The 22,111-nt window shown below is 37.8% G+C and overlaps 1 protein-coding gene and 1 long non-coding RNA gene across 4 annotated transcripts in view; one reads left to right on the top strand and one right to left on the bottom strand.

The window, feature by feature from the left end:
• LOC145495109 (adhesion G protein-coupled receptor L3-like) overlaps positions 1-14,646 on the top strand; it is a 35,847-nt gene extending 21,201 nt beyond the window's left edge. For 2 of the 3 annotated variants that reach the window (XM_081474682.1, XM_081474681.1), the window contains exons 4-20: positions 631-845; positions 1,243-1,445; positions 1,982-2,041; positions 2,965-3,148; positions 6,389-6,517; positions 7,270-7,345; positions 7,494-7,605; positions 8,326-8,378; positions 8,522-8,648; positions 9,067-9,170; positions 9,273-9,375; positions 9,717-9,867; positions 10,748-10,832; positions 11,309-11,375; positions 12,617-12,693; positions 12,831-12,957; positions 13,514-14,646. In XM_081474682.1, the coding sequence (XP_081330808.1) occupies positions 631-845; positions 1,243-1,445; positions 1,982-2,041; positions 2,965-3,148; positions 6,389-6,517; positions 7,270-7,345; positions 7,494-7,605; positions 8,326-8,378; positions 8,522-8,648; positions 9,067-9,170; positions 9,273-9,375; positions 9,717-9,867; positions 10,748-10,832; positions 11,309-11,375; positions 12,617-12,693; positions 12,831-12,957; positions 13,514-13,792 (2,152 nt within the window). In that variant the 3' untranslated portion in view covers positions 13,793-14,646. Of the gene's footprint in view, positions 1-630; positions 846-1,242; positions 1,446-1,981; positions 2,042-2,964; positions 3,149-6,388; positions 6,518-7,269; positions 7,346-7,493; positions 7,606-8,325; positions 8,379-8,521; positions 8,649-9,066; positions 9,171-9,272; positions 9,376-9,716; positions 9,868-10,747; positions 10,833-11,308; positions 11,376-12,190; positions 12,709-12,830; positions 12,958-13,513 lie in introns of those variants that run through there. The other variant, XM_081474684.1, reaches the window with a different exon arrangement.
• Positions 14,647-15,747: 1,101 nt separating this feature from the next.
• Positions 15,748-21,831, bottom strand: LOC145495114 (uncharacterized). The gene is made up of 2 exons (XR_014050374.1): positions 21,314-21,831; positions 15,748-16,393 (listed from the first exon to the last, which is right to left on the bottom strand). It is a non-coding gene; the product is annotated as an uncharacterized LOC145495114 (long non-coding RNA).
• Positions 21,832-22,111: the final 280 nt, after the last annotated feature.

The following is a 22,111-nucleotide window of genomic DNA, read 5'->3' as shown; positions in this document are numbered from 1 at the left end:
CTTTGTGCAATTCGCTGGATTCCTTGGAAAGGCACTGCACAGTGACACTGGATTCGTAACATTTCATTATTATTGTTACCTTTATCGTTGTCGTTGTCGTTGCTGCTATCGCTATCGCTATTAATATCGTTATCGTTATCGTTACTGCTATCGCTATCGTTATCGTTATCGTTATTGTTATTGTTATTGTTGGCACACTCTTAAAACGCCCCGAAAAGATAATATTTACAATACATAGACGCCCCCCAAAATTACGCCTTTGATCGTGCAAAACGAATTACTCAATTTTCAAAACTGTGGGCTTTGGAAGCTGAAAAATATTCGAAGTATAAAAAACACAATAGCCTCTGTTTCACTTTTAAAATATGTTCGGATATTTGTCTTTGGACATTATCTGTTCCTCGGAGCTCGAAGTTTTCTTCGAGCTTTGCTCTCGGAAGACGGTACTCTTCTCGGAACATATAACGTCCGCAGGCAAATATCCGAGCACATTTTCGCGCCAAATGGAGGTTATTGTTTGTAGGTAACCAGTGATCCAGCTACGCATGCGATATTTTGCTATGGCGTGGAAAGAATTGCCAGTTACGCACATGTAAATAGCATTATGCTAAAGAAGTTTAACTTTCTCAGTCGTACAGCACGGCCTGAAAAGTGGAGATTGAGTGATACTGGAGTGCCATTTTCAGTGAAACCGAAGATGTACCACGTCGTACGTGTAAACGACGCCAAGAAATTAGTAGATACTGGCCCTATCAGAGCTTACTGCTTCTTGATCACTAGCGACAATTTTCTGGAAATTGAAAACTGCAGCGAAAAACATGCTTATATTTGCGAAGGATCTGAAGGTAAAGAGTTGATTTACTATAAGCCGAATGATATCTGACAACTCAAAACTATCACACTCAGTCAGTACTCTTGACTAGTCTAGATTAAAAGTTAACTGTGAGAATATTATCTGACGATTTTAGAAAGTAGACGGTTATTGTTAGCATACAGGTACATGGTTAAAACATCACACGTGACGCTTGCGTTAATGGTAAACAGAATTTTTATAAACCATGCTTTGTTTTTCGACATTCATTTTCTAATGTACGGAAGCAAGCCGAGAATCCACGATGTCCTAGAATTGACTTAAGGATTTAACCACTGAGAAAAGATGAAGTGATAATTTTTTTGTATTGCGTGTTTGCATCACAATCTTCTTTGACCATTCATTATACAAACCGATCTTAATCTTTGCAGTTTTATCAACAAGCATAACAGAGTCAAAGTCAACACAAATGCAACCCACGGCAGTGGCTACAACGTTGATGACAAAAGTAACAGCAATATTCCCAAGTAAAGCAACAGATACGACTAAGATATTGCCTTCAAGAACAGTTAGTATTTCCACATTTGTGTCAGCCAGTATCTCACCAACACTACCAACAAGTGCAAAGGAACAGGTGATTGTGTTTTTATTTTTCCTAAAGAATGCAATCATAGCAGTATGTGTGTATGTATAGTTTTTTTTCTTGACAGCTCACAACCCTCAAATCTATAGCTTTGAATAAAGATTCTTTAAATATAATTCTCCGCGCTCAATGAGTCGGTGGAAACAGATTTCTTTCCTTTTCCATTACAACAGAAATGCATTCATCCTCTTGCCTTCCCTTGGCACATAAAAAGCACACGACCTTTTAGTTTGTTTGTTTGCTTTTTTACACTTTCCAACAAACTTTAAAACAAATTCTACCACATATTCGAATACAATGGAAACTGGGCCAAAACCATCGCACTTTTTTTTCCTGTCTTCGGTTTTCCTGTTTAAACCAGTTTTCTTGTTAGACTTGGTGCTGTAGGCACATGATAGTATATATCGTATATAAGTGCGTAGACTGCAATTTTCAAGTCGAACTTAAGAACCACCAGGAAAAAATGCAAAAAAGTTACTTAATATACCTAACGTAATGATGTTGTGTTTCTCTTTCGGTACAAAAAGATTACAGATTATCTCATCAAATTGAAGCAGCTCAATGTTGACGATGAAGATTCTCTGCAGGTAAGAAACTATTATTGCGCTTTAAAATCTTCGGGATTGTTTCCATTATTGGTCGTATTGTTGACAAGTCACACCATTTTGTGTTCCAAACCCTGATATTACAACACGGATAAGGTTTATTACGTCAAAAACAATGATGTTTCATCAAGTGATGACGGGTTTCGGTGAATTCAAGGGCGTCGGGTAACGCTGTGAAGCACAAACATGTTATTTAGGGGTGGGTGATATCTTTGTCTATTCGTAATTTAAGGGAGCTGCAGCAAACCACGACGGCATCGGCAACGAGAACCTTTATATAAAAAAATATTTATCGAACAGAACAATTTGCACGTACTTTATCCGGGTATACTAGATGTTTAATACCAAACAATGCGAAATGACCAAATTTTGCCCGTTTTGGACAAAGTAATGTTTTACAACGTTGAACAACTGTTAATCAATCTCCGACGGTTACATTCGAATAAAGTAAAAGAATAACAGAATCAACTATTTATACGTAAATTTAAGCGAAAACAGAGTGGTTTGAATAACAAAGGAAAAAAACTACCACCAATGCTTAGCTTAATTAACTATTCCTGTGAAGAACTGTGCATTCATTAAAGTTCAAATGGCAACCACATGGACTTTCATAACAACAACACAAAGTGTATCTCAGCGCTGGCTTATTATCCGTATTCCTTTCAGGAACTGAACTCGGTCATTACATGTTAACCAAGTTATCAAAGCGATAGGCCCAGTTAACAGGTCTAGCTAGCTGTGAAACTCGAAGGTGAAATTTCAATTCAAGTTTTACTAGGTGTCGTCCTTGCCGTCACCGTCGCCATTGCTAAGCTCCCTGATATTTTAATGATTTTTTTAGTCTAATGGCCTACTAGGTTAAACTGATTTTTAATCTACCTTAATATTGGGTTCTATGCATTTAGATTGCCGTGAATGAAACTTCAAGGCTACTTGCACATTCCAATAACAGTTCCTATCACGAAACGGCGACAAATCTGTTGGTAGCCACTCGGCAGCTTGAGGCATTTGCCATGAAATACGCGATGGAACATCTAACCACAAATGGAACCTCGAATGCCAACATAACTAGCACTGAAGAGCACTTTGGTGAGTTATGATTGTTTAAGCCAACTTTGAAATTATACGCTAAATTAAATACCCCATCAACCATTTATAAAGACCTTTATAGGGGAGCTATGGCGGCCCGAAGGGCCGCCGCGCGAAACATCTTAACTATAGGAACAGAACCACAGCCATGTATACAAATAGAAAACCATGCAACTCTTTTTACATGGTCTACACGGCTAGCGGCATAGATCGCGGGCACGTGCGTCCTACGACGACGGCGAAAAACGACGACGGCGAAAAACGACGACTTTGAGCGACCATACTCCCGCTAATAGCAAGTCATGCAGCGCAGCAGCCTTGGTTTACAGCTACATCTTTGAAATTGGACATCAATGTTATACTCAACTGACACATGTCAAATCAAGGTATCCCTTGATCAGTATCACATGCCATATCGCGGGCTTAGGTTAGCTTTTTTTTCAAGTTGATCGCTGACGACGTACTGAGTTTCCATTATATCGCGGACTCAAGCCAGGTTAGCTTGTTGTAATCAGGGCCGGGTTGCTTGGAAGCTAACCCAGGTTCAAAAATCATTGGAAGTATAAATTTTTCGTGTTTCTCACTCTTTATGTCTTTGTAGTTTGAATTTATACAAACTCAAAAGAGAGCGCCACAATATGAAAAGAAAACTTTACCGTAAAGTTACAAAAACTCAAATCAAAATTTTCGCCTACTCCTGGGTTAGCTTAATCGGGCTTTGAACAACCCGGCCAAGGAGTTCCTCTTTTAGTCTTGGCTAAATCTATTTATAACTTGGGTTATTATACAATAAAGAATTGGTTTATGCTTAGTGTGCTTATATCGAGTTATGAATGCACTTGGAGAGTTTGGAGAGCACTCAAGAAGCTAGAGTTGCTCTCGGCTACCGCCTCGAGCAACTCTTACGCTTCTTTCGTGCTCTCCAAGCTTCCCGCGTGCATCCATAACTCGATATACGCACACTAAGCATAAACCAATTCTTTATTGTATAATAACCCAAGTTATTCTCGCATTTCGATTGGTTCTCGCCTATTATCTATAAGAGGACAGCCACATGATTGACTTCATCAGTTCAAAGTTCTTCCCTCTGTGTTTAAGATGGCGGAAAGTTTTATGAAGGTACAAAAAGTCATGACGAAGCACTGGACCGGGTACGAGAGTCTGGAAGATGAAAGAAAAAGTCGTTTCGTTTCTAAAAAATGGCTGAAAAAAAAAAAAATACTTGAGCAGTCTCAGTCGGCAGTCGAGCGAGATTAAATCAAACACAAAATTGATCTTGAAACTACTTTAAGGTAAGAAAACATTGCTAAACGTCTCGAATTTAACAAAACCACTAAGCAAAACGTTAATGTCATTAATTTATTTAAAAAATTGAACTTTTCTCAGTCTTAAAGTTATTGTTGACACGGTTTGATTCTAGGAATTAAACATCAAAACATCATCAGTTTAAATAAACACATGACCTTAAGTTTAACCTTGTTTTCCGACGCGAATGTTCCAGTCAGATTCAGAGCATAGTAGCGAGAAGAGAAGAGCGCACTACAGCTCACGGTCGACTGTATCCCAGCTATAAGGTGTCTCCGACACTATATCAAACTGATTTGACAATCACCAACCACAGAGGACACAAATTTCCACCGTCACTAACGCTCCATTCATCCAAAACTCGAATCGAATGGCCCGCAACCGCAAGTTTTCCTACCGTATATTTTCATTTCCTGCAACATTCAAGACACCATCCCAGCTTTTCGTCTCACAGGGCTGCTCTGATGATAAAACCTGACTTGCCTTTTGAACATTTTCTTTAGATTTGTAGATTTCGCAGTTCAATTCTGCTTCCGCTGTAAGTTTTCAATCCACGAGAAGCGATTTTCGACTCAAGTTTGACAGTGGCGTGATTTGTTTGGACCAATCACAATTCTTCGCTACGCATAGCAACCAATGAGATTGCTTCATTTTGTATAGACAATAGATAACATCAAACGGCGTTTTTTCGCGTTTGCCAAAGTGGGCAAAGAACGGCTTTCGAGTTATGTTGAAAGATTTTAAAATTAAAAAAAAAGCTTTTTTTCGTCGTTTCTTTATTATATAAAACAAATAGACTCCATGTTGCCGTGCGTCTGTTCGGTAGTAGATCACAGAAGATGTTTAAATGTGGTAAGAACATCAGTAACCCACTCTGCTATCGCCTCGTGTGCCACTAGTTTTGATCTTACCAAATAAGTTGCACACGATGATGATTTTGACGTCATCTGCGATCTATTACTGAACAGACGTACGGCAACATGCAATCTATTTGCTAAATATACGCAAGGCCGTGCGTATATAACATGACTGTGCATTTTCAAATTAGCTGCAAAATAATAGTGCAAGTTCCTTTTGTTTAAGTTTTGGCAATGTGAAGATTATTCTGATCAATCTAAACCCTACTTCGAGCCTCTTACTTTTGCCAAGCAGAGATATGTTTACTTAAACTTGAGTATTTGGGCTTTGTTTGTTTTGACTTTGTTTGCCTAAATTTTCTTTATAGTTAATTCGAAGAAGCGAGTTTTTCGTTGACAATTTTAGGAGCCAAGTTAAACGTTTTCGTTCAACTGTTGCTCAAATGATTGTGGCGTGTTAGGATCCTAATGATCTTTGCCACTGTGAGAACTTTGTAGTCAATCACAAATGAGACAGCTTTTAGCGCCCATTATGTTATCAACATGTTATAAAAGAATTGGTTCGTGCTTTTACTTACTTACTTAATCCTCTTCCTGCGTGTCTGCACATAAGGCCGTGGTTCATGCTGTGCGTACATCGAGAAGAAGCTAGAGTTGCTGCGCCTCGAGCAACTCTTGCGCTTCTTTCGTGCTCTCCAAACTCCATAACTCGATATACGCGCGCTAATTATAAGCAGGAACCAATTCTTAACTATTATGGGTGGTTGTCTAACCGGCCTTATGATGAAGTTAGAAGGCTGTATAAAAGTGTTAATTCCTCATGGTATCTCCAGACCTCAGACAAATCGAATGATGATATATTTATAAAGTGACGTATCAACAAAACAAAAAAAACGTTTACATTTTCAGAAAGGAGTTTTGTCCGAACCTTGTCTCTTCAACCAGTGATTATTTACTTGATGCTTCACCCACCCCTGACAGTTTCTGAGTTTTCTGAATTGGCCCGTAAACATGACGTCTGCGATATTTTCACAACTTTTATTTTCAGCCAATTTATAACATTTACTGATGTTTACAGTGATGGAGGTTCGAAGTGTAAGCGTTGGTCATGAAAAAGACGTATGGTTTCCCTCTGAGGACGACAGAGAACATCTTGGTGATGGAAGTGAAAAGATCTTTCTACCACCAGAACTCTTTAGAAAACAAGGTACGAAATCATATGAGCAAAGCTTTGCTTATTATTAAATGAACCGCTCCGTAGCCCCTTCATAGTAGTAAAATGAAGAATGGTGAATCACGTGTGTGCTTGTGGAGTAGGAAGTGAAGGCAGGCAGATTGATCTTTTAGTTTGCCCTGAAATCTTTGAAAGGAAATGTGCCACTAAGACAACGAAATCCTTACTCTAAACTGGAACATACTCAGCTTGATTTTGTAACCAATGCAGAAACTTAAGCACTATCGTCATCAATCATAAGCTAACCAAACCAATACCTCACTTAGGGTGCAGGGCGTACGTCTCCAAAAAGGGATATCTAATTACGAAAAGGTGAAATGGATACCTTAACGGCTGGAGATCACGAAATCACGCGTCAATCACGTGACAAAAACGCCCGCAGAGAACCATTCAGAATCGATAACTTTTTTATTGTCAAGGAATCGAAAAGTTGATCTGAGCGTGTACCTTTGTCCAGGATATATACCGAAGAAAAATAAAAGCATTATTTTTTTTTATTATTTCTCTTTAGACAGGACAGTGGAGAACTTAAGCGTTGTTTATTCCTTCCTACCTTCAACAGCTTGAATCAATACTTGACAATGATTATAGACACTGTAATGTTTATGGTTGGACCAAGCGCGCAGTGCGTGTTGTCTTTAATAATTAGCAATAAGTCTCTGCACGATCGTCTTATTCTTTTAACGAGAAGTCGTGACATAAAATTTGTTATATCTCGTTCATAGAAACTTTTCTGGTTGGAATATTATATAAGGACATGCACGAGTTACTCCCAGATGAAAGTCAGTCCTTTCTTGATGGGTATGTATTCGACAGTACAGAAATCAAACATAATTTTATAAGCAAATTATCTGAACTTTAGTTTATTGGGTCTCCAACGTAATGGAAATATCAAGAAATAAAAGTTTGTTTCATTATTTGCTAATATATACATTTTCTATTTTATCAGGGAGAAAAGGAAAACTACAAGACTTCAGACACGAGTCATCGCATGTTCTATATTCCCTAACTTCTCTACTCTGCTGCCAAAAAACGTTACTATATCATTCCCTTTGGAAGAGGTGAGAAGACATATTAGGTATTGCTTTTATTACGTTTTCCATTGACTACTATAATACTTCGGCTCTATGACGAAAGTCTTTGTGTTATTCTTAGCTGTTGGAATCTGACATAAGTACTGGAATCGGAATTGACAATCTACAATTAGAAACAGCCTAGGTATATATCAGAGTTTTGAATGCAGGGTAAACATGACAGGTTGAGAAAGAGCCCTAACGTAAGGCATAAGCACATTGATCTAGACATGGAAAAAGTAGCAACATTCCAAAAGTGACGAAATCAAAGCTGCGTTTATAGTGTAAGACCACAATTTGATGGCCGATACACACGAGGGATTTTGCTCCAGGGTCAATTTGCACGACTAGTACACACTGAAGAACATAGTGTGGGAGCTTGCTTCATATTATGGTACACACGAGGGAGCGTTTTCAAGTTTGCTCAATTTGCCAAGGGATCTTGCTCCCAAAAGTGCTCCTGGTTTAGTGGGGTGGAAAATGTTGCAGGGTGGAAATTCCGCTCCCGAGAATGAGCTACGCCCATGAAATCGTTGATTCACACGGAGGAGCTTTGTTCACGGAGCGTGCCCCTGGAACAAAACCCAGGAGCAAAACCCCTCGTATGTATCGGCCTTAAAACTCCCTTAATCCATACAAACTAGGCTATACTAATTGAACCCTTTCGCATTCCCTCTATTAATTCTGTTTTCGTTTTCTTTCTTTAAGCCTTCTAAACTTGATGATATACCAATTTGTGTATTTTGGGACTTTGACATCAGGTACATTTTAATATCCACACCAGCTAATTTTTGGTTCTAATTTATGTATATGTTTAAGTCAAATAAATGATCATCCTGATTTAATCCAGGTCCAAAACTTAAAATCTACCTGTTAACCATTTATTTGCATGTTTCTTGTGCAGGAGTCGATTTAACGGTTCCTGGTCAAACAGGGGATGCACGTTGGTCAACAAAACTAAAACTAAAGTTGTGTGTACTTGTAATCATCTCACGAACTTTGCGGTTCTTTTGCAAGTGGGAGAAACAAAAGTGAGTAAATCTTTCTATATTTGTAAATTATGGTGTCGCCGTTTGTTTTTTTGTTTGTTTGTTTGTTGTTTTGTTTTGTTTGTTTTTTCTGTAAATGGAACTCGGAGAAACTAACAGTGTAAGTGTTCATCAAGAAAGGCCATTTTAATCATCATCTAACCTACTGAGATAGCTTACATCATTTCGTACGGCCCGGATCTTGGTCAGTATATTCAGTTTAACTTTTTATTTATTTATTTATTTATTTATTTATTTATTTATTTATTTATTTATTTATTTATGTATTAAATTATTTATTTATTTATTTAGTGAATGACTTATTTATTTATTTATTTATTTATTTGTTTAACAGGTTATTATGTTATCTATTCATGTTTAAATCACATATGGTCTGGCCTACCTCCTTTTCCTCACTTAGATTCCTGACAGACATCAGGTGGCCTTGGAAGTCATCACTTATATTGGCTGCGGGCTGTCGCTAGTGGGCGAGACTTTAACTGTTCTCGCCTATCTGGTTTTGATGTAAGTAACCCCTCCGTAGCATGGTCACACCACCAATAAAGCAGTTCATTTCTCTGGCTTTTCCGTGTTAATTAATGTTCTTTGTCTTGAATTTCACAACAGGAACCTCAAGCAGGAGCAGTGTCAGATAAGACTCAATCTAGTCATAGCCATAGCCGTGGCACAAATCATTTTCCTCGCAGGAATTGATGCTACATCAAAGCAGGTAGCTTCATTTAGATAACCAATCACCATCTGATACGGACGGTTGTTCTGAAAATGACGAAGAGTTTTGGCAAGGATCAACCCTTGTTCGAAAAACCTACAGAACAAAAGTCAGACGTTTCTTAATTTAATAGCTCTACAAAGTTGTTTGACAGGAGTTGGATTGAGACTCATGATTGTTTTTAGTTAGTTAGTTAGTTAGTTTGTTTGTTTAGCTCTCAGCTTGTTTTGCTTTGATTCTTTTGTTTGTTTCTTTGTTTGTTTGTTTTGCTGTTGTTGTTGTTGTTTTTAACTGATGTGGAAGACTTAAACTGATTCTCTAATAATATCGTTCTTTCACAGGGAGCCTGTATTGTTGTAGCAGTGTCTATCCATTATTTTTATCTGGTCGGGTTTGCCTGGATGCTTATGGAGGGAATCTACTTGTACCTCGTGGTTGTCAAAGTATTCAACACCCTAATAAAAATGAAACTATTTTATGCATTCTCTTGGGGTATGCACAAACCTTTGTTTGGTAAATTACGTAACTACCCTTCATGACTAATCTGAGCATCACTGGAAAACAAGAAGTGATTCGTCAACCAATGTAGCTAAATAAACCTGAACAGCACTCCATCAAAACCATCTTCCTTATAAACGATACAGATTAGATAGCAGGGTAGTCGGTAGCAGTAAGGATGTCAAAAGATTTTATACAGTTAGGGACTGCAACAGCAATAGTTATATCATTCAACTAATATATATAGATTTAGCCAAGCCTAAAAGCCGGCCGAGTTGTGCAAAGCCCGATAAGCTAACCCAGGATGAGCGAGAATTTTGATTTGAGTATTGTAATTTTGCAGGTTTTCTGTATATTGTTTGGCCTTCTGTTTTGATTTTGAATAATCTCAAAATACACAAAGCAAAGCAGTGAAAAACATTTGTATATAAGAAATATTTATGCTTTGGTTAACTTTTAATCCTGGGTTAGTGTTGACCGGTTTCGTAACAACCCGGCCCTGATTACTGCAAGTTAACATGACATGAGCCCGTGATCCAATCGAAAACCAGTGCTTTGTCAGCAACGATAAACTTGAGCCCCTCGATGTGGTCACGTGATACTGGTCAGGCATACCTAGTTTTGACAGGTGTCAATTTACCATAAAGGGATGCCCAATATCAAAGAAGTACGATATAAACCAAGGCTGCATGTCTCTGTCAACCTATTAGCTGGGGTATGGCCGCTATCTTGCGCGACTCCGCCGTCGTCGTAGTGCGCACGCGCCCACTAGCAATACTGATAACCATGATAACCATAAGAAAATCATTTCCTGCCTTTTCTTTTCTTTTCTTTTCTTTCCCATATGAGTATGTCAGTTTGATTTCTCTTGTAGGCTTCCCATTGCTTATGGTGGTGTGTTCGATTGTGATCGCATCCGGTGCAGAACACGGAGTTACAAGCTATGTACATAGTGACTAGTAAGTATCTGATAATTTAAATAACGAGAAAAAGTTTTTACTGGCTTTCATGCTGGAGCCACTTTCACGAGGCCGACAGTTAGGATGTTTCTAAGTATTTGTTTCAAATGCAGTTCTCTACTGTTAAGAAGCAATTACTGACATTTATCTTATCGTAGGACTCCATTTGCCTTTGTAAATCTGGCCCCTAGACTGGACCCAAGCCTATAAACCGATGTTTTCGCTTTGACAACTACATGTACACAATAAAGATTATTTTGGGGGGTGCATAACTAAACCGTAGATAATTTTTTTTCCATACAATTAGCTAAGGACAAACGTAAAAGAAAATTTCTTTTTCCAATCGTAAAAACAGAAATCTGACTGTTTTCTTTATTGATTGATTGAGTAATTGATAGATTGATTAATTGATTGATTGATTGATTGTTTTTGTGTGTGTGGTCTTATAACGTATAGCATGTATCTTGTTTTTGCAGCTGTTGGATTTCATTCTCAAATAATTTGGTTTGGACCTTTGCCGCCCCAGTCCTCGTGGTCTGCCTGGTAAAATTATAGTTGTTACATTTGTTATCTGTGAAACTAGTTGGCATATACATAGTTATTCACGCAAATGTCGACCCTAAAAAAAATCATCATTTACTTAATATCAAAAACGTCATCGACGAATCTTGCAATGCATGTATCAACCATTTTAAATGCCATTACTTACAACAACCGGTAGTGTCCCATTGGAAAAAAACACATTTGGTTGTTGTTTAGAGGATTAGTGAAAGTTGATGAGTCATTTCGTCAAACTAACAGAATAAGCCAAGCCTGCTCTTGTTAAAACATTGTTTAAGTAGTACCGAGTTTTAACCCCTTGAATTTAAAGGTGTATCGCATAGAATTCCTCCAAAGATTGTAAACTCCGTTTACCGTTTGTTAGTATCTGCATTAGTTCCGGAGATATTTAAGTTTGAAAAAATAAATAAATATCTCCGGAACTAATGCAGTCATCTCATTTGCATATGCAAATGAGATGACTGATGATATCTTACACTCACACCAATATTGGACATGGACATGGGGCACCCTTAGCAAATATCAAAATGCAGCGCTAAAGGTGGCCAGAAAAGCTTTCTGGAAGATCTCGAACCTAGTATGTTGCCATGGTAACCAAATTGTTAAACTCATACTGTGAAGCTCATCTAGTTCAATCTTACTGCAGATAATCAAACATTTCTTCATCATATTTGATAAAATTTAGTTCAGTGAATGACGTCATCACTTGGCCAATTTGCATATTTTAAAAACTTGAATATCTCTGGAACGAAAAGAGATATTTAAAAATAGTAAACCGCATTTTTCTTCTCGTACAGGTAAAGTCTGCATACGAGCCAAGTGGCCCACAAGGCCGGAGCTTACACCAGTTTCTGTAGCATGAAGTGACTAGGAGTATTTCTACTCCACCCTGGATGGATGCTAGTCCTTCGCAGGGTTATCCCCAGCATTAAACTTACCGGAACCCATTGATAAATCTGGGTGGAGAGAGGCACTGTGAGAGTAAAGTGTCTTGACCAAGATGTCCCCGGCCAGGGTTCGAACCCGGACCGCTCGATCCGGAGACGAACGAACTAACCATGAGGCCACCACGCTCTTAGAGACTACTTGTTTATGTTTGAAAATGGCGTAGATAGGAAAGATGCGAACTTCGTCATGTACCACTTTAAAGTTTGGATATTGATTTCTATAAAAGTTTTTAGTATTATCCTTGACATCACCTCCTTTTTTTCTGAATTCTTCAGATAAACTCTTTTATTCTTTGTCGCGTGGTGTACGAGATGACAAAAATGCAGGGTACAAAAGATACCTCCAACGTGAAGTATGTTACTTTAAAACTTCAGTCATCATTTCTTCTTAGCTTATCTTTGTGGCTTCCAGCAGGCTGGACTATATCTTTCTCGTTTGAAAAAAAAACTCAAAATTTACATGTTAACGCTTTCTTTCATTTTGTTAAAGGCAAGGTTTAAAAGCATGTGCCGTTCTGTTTCCTCTACTGGGTATGACCTGGGTGTTTGGTATTTTAAGCGTGACGGATGCTGGACTTGTCTTTCAGTACATCTTCACCATTCTCAATTCGCTTCAGGTAAGTAAACAACTAATTAATTTAATGTCAACAACGCGGGGAGTGCTTGTGGAATCCTCCCAGACAGAGGTGTATTTAAGAGTGCTTGACATGTAGCGAAGAAAAGATTTTGTTCAGTGTTTCTTGGACAGGAATAGAAAAAACTTGATCCTTGCCAATTTCACTGTCCAGAAATATTTCTGTAGAGCTCCATGTTAATCCTTTGCCGTTTCTTAGAGTCTTAGTCACAGGTCCAGTATCTGAGTCTCGTATCTCTATTATGAACAAAAGAAGAAGGACAGAAGGCTTGTTAGCGAAAATGCCTAGAAGTTCTTATCTATTTAGCGTGCGTTTGATTTAACTAAATAATGTATAAGATAAGGCCATACTTCTGCCAGAATAAGGTCCAACAATTAGTAGCGATCACGTCAATGAAGCAATTCCTTGTTATAAAGCGCTAAACGAATTTGCTTAAAAAAAACTATCAACAGGTAAAAAATAAACGAGAACGATTTTATTAATACTTTTAACAAGGCTGCGTTCACACTTTGCTTAAACGAAGCACATTTCCTTGCAGGGATTCTTCATCTTCATAATGCACGTTCTCCGAAGCACAGATGTTCGCACCGCGTATCTTCGAAAGAAGCAGAAATGGGAAAACACAAAGAATAGCAACTTTCCGGGCTCTCGCTCAGTGGTAGAAAACTCAAGCGCCTGGTCAGAAAAGCATGCCATGGGTAACCTGTGTACCAACACAGAGAGTCCCGATCCAATGTTCAGACGACATCAGATCTCGCCAATCAACTCCGATCGAATGGACACCAGAGAAAGCTGCCTCACCCCAGTGAACTTATAAGTTCTGTAAATTTACACAAATGTGACGAGCACTGAAAACGTTTTCTATAATTGGAACTTGTCAATCACTGCTCAGTACTCATTCGTTAAATCGTAATATTTTAAGGCAAACCAACCTAGGCTAAAGCATGAGAAACACAGGCAGCCGCAAAAAAATGTTGAACATTGGTGCACTTCGTTGGGAAGATTGATTTCCCTAACAGCACAGCACTTTTTTTTCGGTTCGACTTATGTTGCTCCTGTTCACTCTCACGCTTATGCGCTACCGAGTAAAAACCATTGTCAAGCTGGGATTAGTAAAAAAAGTCCAGCTTGCACACTTAAATAGTCGTCCGCGAGTTTTTTTTTTTGGTTCTCTGATTATTGTTTCCTCAAGTGTTTAACCATATTATTACGACACTTGAGCAATGCAAAGGTTAACAAATAACCAAAATGAACGACCAAGCACTAAGGAAGAGACTGGGCACTAGAAGTTTTCATAAGGTGTTTCTCAAAATGAACCCGTGGAACCCCGCCTCAAAATTTCAGCCGTTAGAAATAGACTATGGTTAAACATTGGAGAAAAATAAAATGTAAATCTACTCGGCATTTTTTGTAAGTTAATAGCATGAAAGACGGCATTAGGAAGGCAACAAAAAAAAATGAAATAAAATAACGCATTAGTTGCCATTAAAAAGGGTAGCATTTTGTTCAGGGAAGGATTGTTCAAAGCCCAATCAAGCTAAGTCAGAATTAGCAAGATATTCGCTTTAAACTTTTCGATGAGGTTTTCCATTTGTATTTTATTGTCCTTCAGTTTTGAGCTTGAGTAATCTCAAACTTCTCAAAACATAAGCAGTGAAAAACATTTTTAAACAAGCAAAAATTAAACTTCTCCTAACTTTTAACCCTGAGTCAGCGTAAACCGGCTTTTGGAACAACCCGGCCTGTAAACCAAAAGAAACCGATTACTTATTTACACTGCGGTTGGAAAATTTGTATTTATCGAATTCGTCAATTCAAATTAAGATGATTTTTGGACGCTAAAACTGTTGAAAGGTTCATAAGCTTCATCACTTTGAACTGACCGATCCTTATTCGCAAGTTAACTTCAGAAAATTTAAATGATGAGCTAAGCTAATATTTCCTTAATCCGGAATAAACAAGCTAACTATTAAATTCGTGTTTTATTATAATACTCCGTTTTTATAGCCTGCTTACCAAACTTGAATAAACCAAGGCCATATAACGTATCATTGCTGTCATTAAACACGACGAGTATTTGAAAACACGAAATATTTGTTTTCTATATTTATTTAGGATTGTATATTGGATTTCGTGTCATAAAGGTTTCTGGATAGATAGGAGAGCCCTTTCGCCGTTTATCTGTCGTTTCGTGAGTGTAATCTTAGTGAAAACTGCTTGACAGGGATAAACGCATAGGAAAAATTCTCTGCCGCAGCTGATGAAAAAAAAATGTTCCCAAGCCACAGCCCACTGTTAAGGGCATACTTTTAGTATTAAAGTACGCATGCACTGCACGTCATGCTGAAATATGGGATACGAAGCAGTGCGCACAAACACCAAGTAGTTGAAATGAAATGACACGTGACTGCAAACAAATACAGCTCTACATCTCCGCGCTCTTCAACAGAAATATGTCTTGTATTCTTCTCTCTTACCTTAACACCTTCTGAAGTTTCCTTGGAGACCATAATACGTGCCCATCAAGCTTAAAGTAGAGCGTTCATATCCCCTTTTCAATTAAAAAGAAGTGAAATGACCACTGAGCTTCATTTTAATTTAATGAGTTTCATTGAACTTATACAAAAGCTTAATATGCTAATTTATTTAACAAAAAGCCTCCGACGAAGTTATCGCCACACTATTTTCTACCATTTCCCAACACTGCCATTAGCACAACATAATTTCGCTTGGATAATACTTTTAAAAGGTGTTTCGATAAATACCAAGCATTTTCAGTCAGCTTTTAAAGACTCTTTCCTCACTCGGAGAAAGTATTTAGAAATGAATTGAAGTTTGGTATAATGTATTTCCTAAAGGATATGGTCGACGCAAAAAAAAATCTCGCACTATAAGATGAGCTACTCGGCGCAGTTTCAGCCCCTATAGTGCAGGTTTCACTTAAAACATTCTCCCAATATTCGTTATCGTTGCCGCCATTTTGAACAGCATTCAGCAGCTAGGCCGCGTTCTCGTGACGTCATTTGGTGCAACAGATTTTGTCCATGGCTTCCGACAAGCCTTTTTACTACCCTCTAGGTTATGACTGCTCTTAAGCCGTATTATTTTAAGCCAAACGTGCTTCAAACCACGAAAATGCTAGCAGTAAAGATGGTGAAGCGGATTATCGGCTGGGAAAAAAGGTACATTTTGCTGACCTTGTGAAGGATGCCAGGTCAGTCGCAGGTTTTTCTGCTTCTCGCCAATTTTGAGTTGGACGGAATGACGTCACAGAAACGCGGCGTGGCTGCTAAGCACAGTTTCAAAATAGTGGCGTCCAGAGTCGAAGTTTGGGCTTCTTTGGAGCTGAATTTCTTCAGGGTAGCAGATACTTTAGAGGCTGATAGTCTTCTGAATGGAAAAACCCCATGGTTACATCCTATAGGTGGAGATAAAAAAGTAAGTTTTTTGGAGTGACCTTCTCCTTTAAGGCAATCGATATTTCCATGAAAACTTTAAACAAAAAATTGAAAAACTTTGTGCTCATAACACGTGACTTTTTTTTCCCAGTTTAACTCAAGCGACAACCGAGTGACAATCTGTTGACAGTTATGAACTAGATCATGAGCCCATTGTTAGGTGTAATTAACAGACAGAATCTTTTTTCCTTCATAACATCGTTTATAATCAATTTTTCTGTCTTTTTTTTAAATAAAATGTATCAAAGAGATCTATCTAAAAATGAATTGTCAATTTTTTGGTAAACTGATGAACAAAATAATTTCCTGACAAACTGGAACTGCTTGTGAGCTGACACTTTACAAGAAAAAACGAAAACGAAAGTATATTGCTAGCATATTATGTAAATAGCTATGAGGAAATTATGCAAGACAGCTGGAAACTCTTCATGAAAGATATTTATTGTTTCATTTTAGTAACACTGACAAAATAACTCGCCTTCCAATTTGTAAGCCATTTCGTCTTTTCGAACAGAATTTCTCCTCATTAAGTCATAACAGGTTTATTGTTTGAACAAAAGTTCAAAAGTCCTTATTTTGCCGTCCTATTCAGTACAAGATGGGAAACGAAACTTTTAACATCAACCTAATAAAAAATAGAATGCGAAACAAAATAAAACTTTTTATGCCGACCATTGTACTGAACTGAATTCGGGAGCTCTCTGTGGGGTCGAACTAGTTTGCTGAAGATGATATGATGTAGAACAAAATGATCAACTCGTGAATTGGCATTTCTTGGCCACTTACACTGTGGCGGTTTTAACTGAAACTTAAGAGGTGCCCTCTGTAAATTTCAACTATGGCCATTTGGACCAGAAAAAATCAAATTCCTTAAGAGTGATTTTCTGAGAGTGTCGACAATCGGAAGACAGTCACGAAAAATCGATTTTTCTTTTATTTCGCCAAAACATACCTTTGGGTGAACTTATTCAAGGAAAAATAGTTTAAAGCTCCAACGATTTATTTTACGGCCAAAATTTAAGAAAGTTCGAAATTTGCACATAATGGCGGTTTTCGCGGCTTAAAATGTTCAGAATTTCACGCTTCTTTACGAAAATAGCGGGGACGTAAAAACAATCCTATGAAAACAAAACTTGGCACAAATACTATTTTACTCTTATACTTTAAAATCATGGAATAAGTTTCTTGAAGTTTTGTTTGTAGCTTTTTAACGAAGGGTATTCGTACAGCCGCCATTTGTGTCTCTTGGCAAGGAACAAATGAAGGCCAACTTTGACTAGTATAATTGGCCTCTGGTATATATCATTTGGTCAAAATATTTACATTTTAGGAAACCTTGCTTATTGTTTTTTTTCACCCGAAAAGTTATAGCTCTGGGAATCAAAATGTTCTCCGCCAGTAAAGTAAAATGTTACGGCGTGTAAGCGAGTTCAATTTTATGCAAATCACAAGGTAATTCTTTGGAAGTCAACGGTTTAAAACAGGAAACAACGACTCACCGTTACTTACGTTCCTTCTGCTGCTATAGAAACGATTTTAACTTCCCAGTGTACTTGTGAGCTATTCTGTAAAATATTTCCAGTAAAACAGCGAGCATAAACGGCCATAAAATTCGACAAGGTCGACAATATTTATATTTGAGATGACGAACTGAGTGGCACACACAGTCTTGGCTGTTTTCATCGACGGACGTTCGCGCGAAAATTTTCCAGGGAATAGATTTTTTCTTAATTTTTACAGCAGTCAGATAATGAGTTACTTAGCTTGTGTCAGAAATGAAAAAAAAAAAAAAAAAATGGGGGTCACTGACTTCGTTTTAGGGTTAAAACGAGTAGAAAACTACCTTATTTTGAAACTTCAGTATGGTCTACAGGGGTTTATAGTTAAAAGTATCGAATGTGAGTCAAATGAGGCAAACGATCTTATTGGATAGCACCACCGCCTGTGGTTTTTAAAGCAGCGACTTTCCGGGTCAGATCTCCAGGCATCGTCAGTTACACGGAATATATGTGGAGATGAATAATGCCCGTAGCAGGGAATGCGTGATTTAGAGGCACGAAAGGAACGACCTGAAAACGTGAATCTTACGCGAAAAAAATAAGCTTTGTTCTCGCTGCTCGTATATCACCTGCATTTGCTAACTAAAACGGTACAGCCTGTGTTTCTGTGTTTTAGTCATTTCAGTCACTTATGACGCTCAATTTTGCTGCTATGATTAGGTTTTAGAAGTAGTGCTAATTCACCCCCACCCTACTCCCAAGAAAAGTAATTTCAAAAGTCGTGACGGCTTATACTCCCGAAAGCAGTATGCAATCTGCATTTGTGTTGACAGGCACTAGCCTGCGAGCAGGCATATATTGGAGAAGAGAAAGTAGGAAAGGAAAAAGGGAATTAGAAGTGCCACCCAAGCCTGTTCGTCGTAAAAGAATCTACCTGGCCATACTTAAAAAAGCCATATTAGCATTAAAACGGATGAACTCAGTGTTGCTGTAACTGAGGATCATATATTTAAAAATGTTTGTTTGATTTTTCACACAAAATGTCATGCTGCTCTTGACAGATATCGCAATAACTTTATAAGGAAGTGAACATGTTTGATTTGTATTAACAAGCGCATCTTAAAACTATTACGGGTACAACTTCAACAAGTAAATAATAAATGTCTGATACTTTTTTGACGCCTTCAATGACACAGGAAGATATTGAACTTCCTCAAGATATGTGATTGTAAAGTTTTACAGTAGTCAAATGAGAAGGAATGTCTTCAAATATGGCCAGGATAGGAAATTGAACGGTAAATTTGGATAGCAAATTTTAAGCCTATATGACAGAAATTTCAGATTAAAAAAATAAAAGAATGAAACAAATGTAACAAAGCCTTTATTTACATGGAGTAAGTTTGTCACTTTTGCTAAGCGACACGAAGCGTTACTAAAAGCAGGTAACTTGCGTTACTTGAATAAATAATATGCAGAATTTAAAACATTATTATCTTCAGCGGTCCAGCTTTTCCTGCAGATAAACGGTTTCTTATTTTTAAATATTTATCTTTGCGCACGTTTAGATGTGTGCCAAATGTTACTAAGCGCAAAACTATGAATCACGTCGACATCAAAGAGATCAATCCAGTGTTGAAATTATGTCACGGTATCATGCATCTATGAACGATATCTTAGAAGCTAACAATTATGTCAAAATGGTTCTTTTTCAATTTTTTTTAAAATCGAAATGTCTTTAAAGAGATTTTGAATACCGTTATTTAACTAAATGCCGTGATGTTCAATACGGCGTTACGCGTGTAATGTGAAACCGGGGAAAAGTAACATAACGACATATCAGGTGACCTCCTGACCTCAGAGGTCATTCGAGTTGTTTATTCAGTGTATGGGGACTGAGTTATTTACTCACGAGTCGACATGAGGCATATGGATATGAGAAACTAATTTACTACGGCTTGAAGCGTATATTCTATCATATTTTTAGAGGACTCTCGACTGAGCAAGACGATGAAAACAGTCAGGACTGTGTGTGCTACTCAGTGTCTCATCTCAAATATAAACATTGTCGACCTTGTCGAATTTTATGGCCGTTTATGCTCGCTGTTTTACTGGAAATATTTTACAGAATAGCTCACAAGTACACTGGAAAGTTAAAATCGTTTCTATAGCAGCAGAAGGAACGTAAGTAACGGTGAGTCGTTGTTTCCTGTTTTAAACCGTTGACTTCCAAAGAATGACCTTGTGATTTGCATAAAATTGAACTCGTTTACACGCCGTAACATTTTATTTTACTGACGGAGAACATTTAATTCCCAGAGCTATAACTTTTCGGGTGAAAAAAAACAATAAGCAAGGTTTCTTAAAATGTAAATATTTTGACCAAATGATATATACCAGAGGCCAATTATACTAGTCAAAGTTGGCCTTCATTTGTTCCTTGCCAAGAGACACAAATGGCGGCTGTACGAATACCCTTCGTTAAAAAGCTACAAACAAAACTTCAAGAAACTTATTACACGATTTTAAAGTATAAGAGTGAAATAATATTTGTGCCAAGTTTTGTTTTCATAGGATTGTTTTTACGCCCCCGCTATTTTCGTAAAGAAGCGTGAAATTCTGAACATTTTAAGCCGCGAAAACCGCCATTATATGCAATTTTCGAACTTTCTTAAATTTTGGCCGTAAAATAAATCGTTGGAACTTTAAACTATTTTTCCTTGAATAAGTTCACCCAAAGGTATGTTTTGGCGAAATAAAAGAAAAATCGATTTTTCGTGACTGTCTTCCGATTGTCGACACTCTCAGAAAATCACTCTTAAACTTTCTCAGATGAATGGTCTAGATAAGTGATTCACAAAAATATAACTTTCAGTTCAATTCGATTCGTATTTTAGCGCTGGGGCCACCATCTTGGTTTTGCCCCTCTGAGAGGGCTTTCAGCGGCCATTTTAGGGCACATTTTTAACAATTTGCCATACAAAGTAAACGATGTAAATCCGGGTAAAAACCCTTTATTCGAGACAAGGAAATGTTTCTTGTTACATTGAGAGGCTGTTTTGGCAATGTGATCATCACCTGATATTTTTACAGAATTATGAATTTCATCGCTTTCGGACTACTCATGAAGCGCCATAAAAAAGGCGAAATTTAAAGGAAAATATCGCCAAAAGTACATTACTTGAGATCCCAAAACTATCCTCCACTTAAATAGCAATGTCTCACCTGTAAAAACATGCAATAAAATTTTGGGGCAGTTAAAACTGTAAAATGTTAGAAGAAGAAGTTTAAGCTGTGCTTTTGTCAACAAAAACCGATGTCCTAATTAGCATAATAACGTGACAATAACGATGCACAGAGAAAATAATGATATATTCCACTTACCTCGCGACATGTCGACAACTGGATGTTCCACGATGCCTCATGTTATATTTCCAGTATGTTTCAGCCACATTTTCGGTGATTAGTGTACGAAATCACTCTTAGACATCGCCATCGCAGATTTCAACTCTCCGAAGCCCGCTTCATAACATCTATCAATATTATTTGTCTTTCGTCTCATAAGCCGCCGTTTACAAGAAGTTTAACAATTTGCTGAAATCCTAACTGACCCAGAAGTCTGTTAGCAGCCTTTAAAATCCTCCTCTTAATCGAGGATTCTCATCAAGAACTCGTTTAAGCTCAGTTCTGTTTTGATCTGTTGTGTACCCGCCATTATTCCACAGATTGCGTTACATTTGACAAATGCACATTCCAACGGGTAAGGGAAGGGTGGGTAGGAAGTGAAAATGTAACCGACATTAAAGCCAGTAACTGGCTTTCCCAGAATGATTTGAACATGAGCCTCTGCTTGCAGGCATTTTCTAGGTTATTTTTTTATTTTTGCAGGGTAGGTGGGTAGGTGGGGTGGGAGGGGGGGGGGTCGTGCAGTAAAAAAAAAAGGAAAAGCAAAAAAAGAAAACGATAGACAGTATCAGGTCAAAAGATTATGATCTGTGTATCTTGATCAGCTTTATCAGTTCATCAGTGAGGCCCTATTAGGGGTTTTTAGGATACTGGATATTTGGGTAAATTGGTAATAGGATGCAAGAAATTTAGGGGAAATGTTAATGGGGTAGAGCATGTTTAGATCAGATAAAACAGGACATTAATTGACTAGGAAATCGTTGAGCTGGATTTAAC

Source organism: Orbicella franksi, chromosome 8, assembly GCF_964199315.1.
Source record: "Orbicella franksi chromosome 8, jaOrbFran1.1, whole genome shotgun sequence".
In the NCBI taxonomy this organism is placed as follows: domain Eukaryota; kingdom Metazoa; phylum Cnidaria; class Anthozoa; order Scleractinia; family Merulinidae; genus Orbicella; species Orbicella franksi.
Note: the sequence above shows the minus strand (reverse complement) of the source record. Positions and strands in the feature narration are given on the sequence as shown.